This window comes from Bubalus kerabau, chromosome 11 (assembly GCF_029407905.1).
Source record: "Bubalus kerabau isolate K-KA32 ecotype Philippines breed swamp buffalo chromosome 11, PCC_UOA_SB_1v2, whole genome shotgun sequence".
NCBI classification, from domain to species: Eukaryota; Metazoa; Chordata; class Mammalia; order Artiodactyla; family Bovidae; genus Bubalus; species Bubalus kerabau.
The window spans coordinates 41,225,477-41,236,774 of NC_073634.1; the positions used below are offsets into that span (position 1 = coordinate 41,225,477).

General features: G+C 38.3%; 1 protein-coding gene across 1 annotated transcript; it reads left to right on the forward strand.

Moving 5' to 3' along the window:
• Positions 1–392: 392 nt before the first annotated feature.
• On the forward strand, positions 393–819 carry LOC129623097 (small nuclear ribonucleoprotein E-like). Its single transcript, XM_055540163.1, has one exon. The coding sequence runs from the start codon at positions 408–410 to the stop codon at positions 678–680; it is 273 nt and encodes a 90-aa protein (XP_055396138.1). The 5' UTR covers positions 393–407; the 3' UTR covers positions 681–819.
• The last annotated feature ends 10,479 nt before the right edge of the window (positions 820–11,298 follow it).

Sequence of the window (11,298 nt, forward strand, 5' to 3'; positions counted from 1 at the left end):
TTTTATTGTACTTGGGTCCAGAGGCTGTTTCAACAGAGCAGCTTATATTTAGAGGTCTCTGAATAAATAAATGTAAAACAAAGGAAAACTAACTCTGCTGAAATTATGAAAGTGACTGTTTCTAAAAAGATGGATTTAGGCTTCAGACTCTATTTACTGCTTGAGACTCAGTCCTTTGCAATATTATGGACTGTCACCTAAACATACCTTTTTTTGTATAGTAGAGCATGGTTTCAAAATCTTATCCAAGATCTGGCTTTAGAAGTCTACAATCTGGGTTTTGAGGCAGGTGGGGACACTGTAGAATTTACTGTGTCAATTTTGACTTTAAAAAATTAACAGGTTCGTTCTGGAAGTTGCTTTCTGAGAGAGAGTGTGGAGCACTGTGGTGCTTGTGAGCTTCCAGCATGGCGTACCGGGGCCAGAAGGTGCAGAAGGTGATGGTGCAGCCCATTAATCTCATCTTCAGATACTTGCAAAATAGATCATGGATTCAGGTGTGGCTTTATGAGCAAGTGAATATGCAGATAGAGGGTTGTATCATTGGTTTTGATGAGTATATGAACCTCGTATTAGATGACGCAGAAGAGATTCATTCTAAAACAAAGTCAAGAAAACAACTGGGTCGGATCATGCTAAAAGGAGATAACATTACTCTGCTCCAAAGTGTCTCCAACTAGAAGCGACAGATGAAGTGAGAAATTGTTTGGCAATACCATTGGTTTTTTTAGGTGTCCTTTGTTAGAGATGTAGTTCTAAAACATGTATTCATATTGTTCTGCTCACCCTTATGTTATTACCAGATTACAATAAATGCTGTGGGACTGTTTTTATAAAAAAAAAAAATTAACAATGGAGTAGTAGGTTATTAAGTTGGAGTAGTAGCAAATTTTTGAGGCAAAATTTATTTGGACCTGTGTAGATCTCTTCCACTGCTGGAGAAAGAGATAATTGGAGTGGGCTAGTTCCTTTGTCTCCTTTTACTATTTTCTCTTAAATTTTTGTTCTCTCCTTTAAAGAGGGCTAATATCTCTTCCCTATACATTTTAAGTCAGAAGAATGTTTAGGGAATATATTTAATTCAATTTAGCCAATGTTTATAGAGCACCTCTTCCTTCAAGGGAGGAGCTAGACTTTACAGGGGAATGAGATGTTTACAAATTATAGGAAATATATTTGTAGGATACAGCTTGCTTCGACATATGTGCTGAGAAAAATACGCACTGAGTTTGGAGTAGATGAAAGCATCTTCCATTTATTTTTGTCAGGATCAATTATTAGTTCAGTTCTCCACTTGTTATTTTCTTTGGGTCCCAGAGAGCTCCTGAAAGTTACTCAAGAACTGTCAGGCTTGAGTGTTAGCACATTTTTTGGTGATTGTTTGGTCCTGGGTGGAAGAGCGAGGTTCTGAAGTCTGTCTGGTTGTCTGCCATCACCTTTTGCTTATTTTTCCTAGTGGCATCCCTTTTATTTCCTTTTCTCTATCTTCAGGGGTCCAAAATCTTTAAAATGCTCCGAATTAGTGGTTCTTGACCCTGACTGCAAGGAGCATTGAAGAAATATTGATGTCTGGACCTCACGCTTAAACCAATGAAAAGCACTGCATTGATTGTGTTGAAGAGCTAGGGTTGAGACTACAAATAGCCAACTCTGTTTGTCGATAGGAAAAAAATCACTACATTAAAAGCATACCTTTTAGGTCATGACATGATTGCAGAAATATTACAGTGTGAAAGAGAATGTGGTTTTCAGTACTACATTGGCAGAGAACAAAAACTTTACCTGTAATTTATTGAGGACCATTTGCATTGTGAAAGAGTTCTTGTTAAACCAACATATTGCAAATACTGTATTTTTTTTTTTTTGTCCTCTGAGGCATTTTATTTGTATTACATCCCTAGAAAAAGAATCCAGGTGTTTTCCCTATTGTGTTTTGTCTTGCTTCTTTATGGTCCATATGCCAGCTCAGGTTTTCAGTACAGTGAAGCCAAACTGATGGGATGGGAGCAGATTATTCTGCCATTTTTCTAGATCTTTGAGTCTCACATCAAATCTGAGGCTGATCACGCAACACTTATTTATTCTGCCTGTATGTTACAACAATTTTCCCAACCCTGTGATCATCGATGATATAAAATTCGCCAATGTAACCATGCTTCATCCTCACAATTAGAAACCTGATGATGACTTTGGAGCACAGCCTTATAAGCACCTGGTGTTTGCCTCTTTTTTCAGCATTGTTGATACTCTTGAGAGTATCAGCCAGGACATTCATGCACACCATTATGGCAGCATGGAAAGATGGCAGAAAGAGGCAAATACTATATTTTAAATGATAAACTTTCAAATTTGATTCTAGGCTGCTGCTGCTGCTGCTGCTAAGTCACTTCAGTTGTGTCCAACTCTGTGAGACCCCATAGACAGCAGCCCACCAGGCTCCCCAGTCCCTGGGATTCTCCAGGCAAGAACACTGGAGTGGGTTGCCATTTCCTTCTCCAATGCATGAAAGTGAAAAGTGAAAGTGAAGTCACTCAGTCGTGTCCGACTCTTAGCGACCCCATGGACTGCAGCCCACCAGGCTCCTCCATCCATGGGATTTGCCAGGCAAGAGTACTGGAGTGGGGTGCCATTGATTCTAGGCTAGGGAAGGGTTTCTCAGTCTTGGCACTATTGACATTTTGGACTGAACAGTTCTTTGTTGTGGGGGTTGTTCTGTGCATTGTGGAATGTTTAGTAGTATCTGGTCTCTATTCACTAGATGCCAAGAGTAATCTTCCTTTTATATGTGACCCCAAAATGTCTCCAGACATTGCCAAGTTGAGAACCATTAGGCTAGTGAAGTAGATATTTTGGTAGTAGCAGCTTGTCTTAGTTAGTGCTCAGTTGCAGAGAACAGACCCCACTTTAGCTGGCTTAAGCTGAAATGTATTAATGACAGGGTATTCAATGGTCTACAGAAAGGGTCTGTGGGTAGAAGAAATAGAATCTAGGCTGGGGAGCTTCCAGAAACAAATCCTGAGGCCACATCACAACTGAATCATCATAGAAACTGCTGTACTTGTCTTGATCTGGATGCTGCCTGTCAAACAGAGAAGCTGTGGTCAGGAAACCACTTCTGCTAAACTGGGGAGTTAATACTCCATCTGCAGCAGCAGAACGAAGCCTCATGTCCAGTCTCTCTCCTTGCTTTACAGAGTCTGAATTCCCATTCTGAAAGTGAATCTAATAATGGAGTCTATAGCATATCTAGAACCCTAGTTATAAGAAAGTGTGGAAAAAGGCAGTTTTGTTTATTAGCCTCTGTAATACATAAGAAGGCATTGCAGAAGGAGGTTGGAAGAGATGTTAAATGAGCTTATCTCTAGTATTTTCCACAGGCTTCTTCCCAGAACTTAACTCACACCAGGAGGTAGCCACCTAGTCTAGATAATTGGGGTTGGTCCAAGGGTCTTCTTCACTCCCTTTACATTTTTGATATTTGTGTTTATAATTTTCTTCTTTCTTTTTTCAATTCTCCTTCCTATTTTTTCTTTGATTACCATTAATTTCATATATCTTTCTTTTTCTCTGACCCTAACTATAGGTTTTCTGAGAACTTCAAGAATATGTATTCACGCTTGGCTTTGTTGATAGATATGGCATGTAACATCTTTGTTGATGAGATATGAGCTGAGGCCTAGGATGTTCAACTAACTCCATGTATGTCTCCAGTTCATGGAAGACAGTGTGAGAACAGATATTTTGGTGCAGAGGTTTGCATCTTTAAATTGTGTTCTCTCCATCTAGAAGAATAAAGCACCAATTAATGTGAACAATCATATTATCTGATTTGAAATAAACATTGATAAGTAGCCTTAAGTACAAGCAGGTAGAAATCAAGTGGTGCTTTCTGCCTCTAGGTTGTAGTCTTTTAATTTTAGAAAATGTGACTCCTTATGGCTGGGCATAATAAGTGATTGCTTACCTGGTACAATATGTTTTTCTTCTAGTTTGTCGCTAAGATCTCCTAATTATTAATTTAGTTAGAGCTATGGGGACTTTAATCCTAAGTTAAAATTCAGACAGTAGCCTTGGGAGAGGTAAAAACATCATAAGCCATTTACTCTTTCATGTAGTCATTTACTTATTTAGTGTATAGGACAAACGTTAATTTTGAAATTCAAATAAACAGTAAATAATCTTAATATAAATATGTCCCAAATGTTGGATGAGACATGGTTGCACTAAAAAATAGTAATTGTTTATGTGAAATTCAAATTTAACTGGATGCCCTCTATTTTTCCCCCTGTGTTTTTATTTTCTAAGTTTGGTGTGAATGAATTGATCAAGTTATTTCTTGCAAATACATTTCCTGAGATTGACAGAGGATGAAGAAAACATAAGGGTAATGGACTCCTGAGAGGAATAAAGATGAGAAAGTTAGGCTGCATACAAAAAGGAAGAGGGACAACTAAAAACAAACAGGCACTAAGCTGATCCTGGTTAAGCTGACCATTCCTTAGGCATGCAAATAAAGCCCTGATGTGAAGATAAAACTCTCTTCCTTCCCTGTAAATGTAGCCACTTTCCTAAAGCACTTGGATCTGGTCCCAGTGCAGCATTCCCTTGCCCAGGCTAGACAAGCCAAGCTTCGAGGTAAGTGGAAGAGATGAGCAGTGCAGGCACTGGATACCTTGGAGCCTTGTAATCTTGCTTGCACAACCTCCAGATTGCATGGTTCTTGGCTTCAGTGCAGCTGGGCACAATTTCAATGCACATCTATGGAGACCATGTCACAACAACAAAACAAACCAATGTAGCTGCGAGTTACATTAATAGCTTGAAAAAACAAGTCAACAGACTTGAAGACTGCTCTGGGAGTCCCTCCCAGGGAATCAGCCTTTGGCAGAAAGGGAGTTACTGTGCCTCCTTCTTGACATTTTTCAGCTAAGATTATTCTATATGATTTGCACCTTGTCCCTTTCAAAGAGTGGTTGTTTGTTTGTTTTGACAGAGCCCTTATTTGCTTTATTGTTGATCAGCACTAGATCTTCCTGAGGAGCAGAATGTCCTTTACTGCATGCAAGTGTCTTGTCCTAAGAGATGGCTTCCCTGCTGTAGGTTTCACACTCATGAATAGTACATTCTTTCTTAAGCTCTTACACTGCTATTGGTCAAAAATACAGTGAGCCAAATTTTTACCGTCTTCTGATACTTCAGTTACTGCCTTGCTGTAGACTGGTAGTCAGCAAGAGTTTACACACCTTGCAGCAATATCGCATAAAAGAATTCTGAAGATCTGTTGGAGATGCCTTGTTCCTTATAGAGAGTACCCTAGTACATGGAAACCAAGGCTGGTAGAACCTTCTCCATTACTGAACTAAGAGCAAATTGGCTTCTTAATGTTAGTGGGTCTAGCCTAAGAGTATATGTGAATTGGAGTCCTGCCAATATCAGGGACCTCCTGTGTTCATATATATATTTTTATTTCTGACTTTTATGAAAGGTTTGTTTTATATGCCACCAACATTGGGATATGTGGGTGAACACACTGTTAGGAAGCTGGTGAAGAGAAGGAATATTAAGCATTTTGAAAGGAATCTTAGCTGTTCAATGTGATTTCTTAAAAAAAAAAACAACAGATGTAAGGTATGCTTTATTTTGCATCTTACATCTTGAATCTTTTCTTCTGGTTTGCACATATCCTTGGCTGATTGCATTTTTTACCTCGAAAAATTGAGTTCCCTCACATATAGCACATTATTACAATTCTAATTTTGCATTGTTTAGTAACTGTAAACTTATGCTAACAGAACAACAGAACAACAACAACAAAAACAGCAAAGCCATCTTCATTTTCCTTATTTTTCTTTGGTTGTCTTTTTTTTTTTTTTTAATCAAGTCTCTCTGACTCATATCCTGGGCTATCTCAATTTGTGCATGTTTCCAGAATTCTTTTTAATTTTCAGTTTTCCCCTAATGCTTTTTTTTTCCTGTTATTCATTTCCCAGCTTCTATTTCCACATAGCCTGCCTTTTCTGCTCCATTTCTTCCTATTTCTCTACATCTTTGTGGAGAGATATAACCTTCTTTGCTCTTTTATCACAGAACTTTCATGAAGTTCTATGCCAAGTCTCCTTAAACTATGTGGGACAGATTGCCCTAGCTTAAGGGAACACTCAGGACAGAAGCTTGGAGTGACTCATGGTTGCAGGTGTGAAAGGTGATGGGTTATGACCTCTTGTAGGTCCATTCCACTCTTAGGACACCATGATTCCATGAAGAGATACTCTTGAGATTTGTGTCATGTAAACTTTTTTTTGCATGTTTAGATTCTCCTTCAAAATTATAGTTTGAAATTAGGTTATGGTGAGCTGAAAAACAGATGAAACAGTTTCCAAGCTATAAAAAATTATGGCTCTTTTCAGAGAGGTCAAAAGATCAATATTGTCAGATGGTCAGAAATCCTTATAATATCTGAGAAGAGAGGAACTCTCAGAAGGGAGAGTAGCTGTGGCAAGAATAACTCCTAATGCAGTTAACATGCGTTGCTCTAGTACCTCCTGGCTTTCCCCACCAGTGTGGTAACTTTAATCCCTCCCAGGGGAATTAGATGCCATTGCTCTCTGAAGTTCTTCATGCTCTCCTCTTGGATTCCTGTGGTGAGGGCTTTATTCAGGGTGAAAAACCTGCTTCCTCTATGGGAACGTGCCCCAAATGGGAACTACATATTGGGAGACTACACATTTATGTATCACAAATGATAAATATAAATTTAAATCTGCTTATTTTGTTAAGGCTGTTCATTTGTGTATTTGTTTCATAGTGCACCTACTCTGTTCCAGGCACACTGTTAAACAGTGGTGAACAATGGTGAATAAAACCAGGTATGGAGTTTAGAATCCAGTGGGAAAGACAGATGGTGATCACATAACCACACAAATATATTCAAAATGGTATCAGTAGTAAGAGTTAAAGAATGGAAGTACATGGAGCTATTAGAGCATAAAATAGGTGGGTTTGACATAGTTGTGAGGTGGGAGGAGATCTGAAGGAAGAAGTGGAGTTACTCGGTTGAACAGTGGGGTGAGCCATTCCCTAGAGGCTGTGGCCAAGTACCAAAGCTCTGTGATGGGGGACAGGGAAAGAGAGGGACAGGGAATCTGGAATAGAGTGAGGATGAGGCAGCAGGAGGGGCTAATATGAAGATGGGCAGCCGAGCCCAGATCATCCAGAGGCTCAAAGGCCATGTTCTTTAATCCTAAGAACAATGGGGCTGTGGCTATGCTTAGTCGCTCAGTCTTGTCCGACTCTTTCCAACACCATGGACTGCAGTCTGCCAGGCTCCTCTGTTCATGAGGATTCTCCGGGCAAAAATATTGGAGGGGGTTGCCATGCCCTCCTCCAGGGTATCTTCCCAGGGACTGAACCCAGGTCTTCTACATTGCAGGCAGATTCTTTTCCATCTGAGCCACAATGGGGAGCCATCAAAATGCTTTGGGGAGAAGGTTGGAAAGGTGATCAGACTTCCATGTCAAATATACTTATTTTGCTATTATAATAAGCACCCTGTGAATTATTGGAGGTTCTCAAGCATTTAAAACTGAGATAAGTTTTCTGTTTTATTTTATTAATGCAAGAACACTTAACATGAGATCTACTATCTTAACACATTTTCAGTTTACAATACATTATTGTTGGCTATAGACACAAATATTGTACAGATCTCTAGAACTTTTTCATCTTAACTAACATTTTATGGCTGTTGATTAAAAACTCCTCATTTTCTTCTTCTCTTATCCCCTGGTAACCACCATTCTAGTCTCTGGTTTTATGAATTTGACTATTTTAAATATCTCATATAAGTAGAATCATGCAATATTTGTCTTTCTCTGCTCAGTTGCTCAGTTGTGTCCAACTCTTTGTGACCCTATGGAGTGTGGTCCTCTAGGCTCCTCTGTCCATGGGATTTTCTAGGCAAGAATGCTGGAGTGGACTGCCATTTCCTACTCTCTTTAGTCTTTCTGTACCTGGATTATTTAAGCATCATGTCCTAAGGGCCCACAATGTTGTCAAATATTGCAGAATTTCTGTTTTTAAAAAGGCTGAAGAGTATTCCATTGTAAGTGTATACCACATTTAAAAAATCCATTCTTTTGTCAATGGACATTTAGGTTATTTCTACCTCTGCTGTTGTGAATAGTGTTGCAATGAATATGGAAGTTCTAATACTTTTTTGGGCTCCAAAATCACTGCAGATGGTGACTGCAGCCATGAAATTAAAAGACACTTACTCCTTGGAAGGAAAGTTATGACCAACCTAGATAGCATATTCAAAAGCAGAGACATTACTTTGCCAACAAAGGTCCGTCTAGTCAAGGCTATGGTTTTTCCTGTTGTCATGTATGGATGTGAGAGTTGGACTGTGAAGAAAGCTGAGCGCCGAAAAATTGATGCTTTTGAACTGTGGTGTTGGAGAAGACTCTTGAGAGTCCCTTGGACTGCAAGGAGATCCAACCAGTCCATTCTGAAAGAGATCAGCCCTGGGATTTCTTTGGAAAGAATGATGCTAAAGCTGAAACTCCAGTACTTTGGCCACCACATGCGAAGAGTTGACTCATTGGAAAAGACTGATGCTGGGAGGGATTGGGGGCAGGAGGAGAAGGGGATGACAGAGGATGAGATGGCTGGATGGCATCACTGACTCGATGGACATGAGTCTGAGTGCACTCCGGGAGTTGGTGATGGACAGGGAGGCCTGGTGTGCTGCGATTCATGGGGTTGCCAAGAGTCGGACACGACTGAGCAACTGAACTGAACTGAATACCTTTTTGAGATCCTAATTTCAGTTCTTTTGGATGTATACCCAGAAATGGGATTGCTGAATCATAACAGTAATTCTATTTTTAAGTTTTTGAGAAACCTTCATAATATTTTCCACAGTGACTACACCATTTTACATTCCCACCAACAGTGTTCAACTGTTCCAGTTTCTCTATATCCTTGCCAATTCTTACTGCCTTTTATCATAATAGTCATTCTGACAGGTATCAGATAATATCTTGTGGTTTTGATTTACATTTCCCAGGTGATCAGTGATGATGAACACTCACTTTTTCTGTATACCTGTTGACCATTTTTATGTCTTTGAAGAAATATCTATTCAAGTCCTTAGCCCATTTTCTTTTTGGACAGGTGTTCAGTTCAGTTCAGTCGCTCAGTCGTGTCAGACTCTTTGCGACCCCATGAACCACAGCACACCAGGCCTCCCTTGGACAGGTGATGTTTACTATAAAACATTATTTTTTTTGCAATGTTTTAAAAATGGCTAAGCCCATTTTTGAAATCAGATTATTAGTGGGATGTTGTTGTTATTGAATTGTAGGATTTCCTTGTATCTATTAGAGATGAATTCTTTATCAGATATTTGATTTGCACATATTTTCTCCCAATCCATAGATTGTTTTTCACTCTGTTGATTTTTGCCTTTGCTGAGCAGAAGTCTCTTAATTTGATGAGGCCCCACTTTTTAATTTTGTTTTTGTTGCCTGTGCATTTGGTGTCATATTCATGAAATCATCGCCAAAACCAATGTCATGAAGATTTTCCCCTATGTTTCTTCTAGGAGTGTTATGGTTTTGGGGTTTCTATTTCAGTCTTTTTTTTTTTTTAATGGCATAATAAAAAGGTCCAGTTTCATTCTTTTGAATGTGAACATTCAGTTTCCCAAAGTCATTTGTTGAAAAGACTATCCTTTCCATATTGTGTGTTCTTGAAATCTTTGTTGAAGATCAGTTGACTATATCTGTGTGAGTTTATTTCTGGGCCCTATTCTGTTCCATTGGTCTATTTGTCTTCATACTCATGCCATACTTTTTTATTGCTATAGCTTCATAATCTATTTTGAAATCAGAAAAGTGATGCCTCAACCTTTGTTCTTAGAATTGACTTGGCTATTTGTGACCTTTGGCAGTTCCTTATAAATTGTAGAGTTGTATCTTACATTTCTATAAAAATTGTCTTTGGAATTTTGATAAGGATTGCATTGAATCTGTAGATCGCTTTGGGTACAGATGTTTTAGCAGTGTTAACGTTCCAATACATGAATATGGGGTGTCTTTCCATTGTTTTTGCCTTTCTTAATTTTCTTCATCAATGTGTTATAGTTTTTAGTATATAAATCTTTCACCTCCTTAGGTAAATTTATCTTTAAATATTTTATTCTTTTTGGTGTTAATTAAAATGTGATTGTTTTCTTAATTTCCTTTCTAGCTAGTGTATAAAAATGCAACTGGTTTTTGTACATTTATTTTGTATCCTGCAGTTTTACTGAACTCCTTTATCAATTCTAATATTTTTTTAAATGTCTGGAGTTTTCTGAATATGAGATCATGGTATCTGAAAACAGGGATAATTTTAATTCTCCCTTTGCAGTTTGCATGTATTTTATTTTTTTCTTATCTAGTTGCTCTGGAACTTCCAGTACCATGTTAAATAGAAGTAGTAAGAGTGAGCATCCTTGTCTTATTCTTGATTTTAGAGGAAGAATTTTCATTTCATCACCATTGAGTATGATGTTAGCTATGGAGTTTTCATATATAGTCTTTATTATGTAAAGGCATTTCCCTTTATTCCTAGTTTGTTGAGAGTTTTTATCATGTAAGAGTGTTGAATGTTGTCAAACACTTTTTTTCTACATCTACTGAGACAATCATGTGACTTAAATTCTTTGTTCTGTTGATGTAGGTTATCACATTAATTGATTTTCTTATACTGAACTCCAGGAGATAGTGGAGGACAGGGAAGCCTGGTGTGCTGCAGTCCATGGGGTTGCAAAGAGTCGGGCACGACTTAGCGACTGAACAACAACAACAACAACAACAACAGCAGCAGCAGCAACATACTGAACCATTCTTGCATCCCAGGGATAAATCCCACCTGGTCATATTGTATCAGTCTTTTAATGTGTTATTGGATTCTGTTTTGCTAGTATTGCACTGAGGATGTTTGCCTCTATATACATTAGGGAAGTGAGTTAACACACATATTGCAATTTTTAGGAACTGTGAGCAGTTGTTATAGCCAAAAACAAGTCACTAGGAGGTAGCAGTCTTTGCTATGAATTCATAGTGTTGTATTTTATTTTTTACTTAAATGAACTAAATATAGTCATTCCTAAGACAGTAAAATGGTTGCTAAATTATGATAGAGAATGTAATAATGAAAGTTTCTTCTTTCAAAGAGAGGTACTAGGTGTAAATAAAACAGGATATTTTGATCCCACGTTTTGATTTTGCTGCTTTGATTTTACCATTTTGA

Coding starts and splice junctions, on each gene's coding strand:
- LOC129623097 (XM_055540163.1), top strand. CDS start 408: ATGGCGTACCGGGGCCAGAAGGTGCAGAAGGTGATGGTGCAGCCCATT.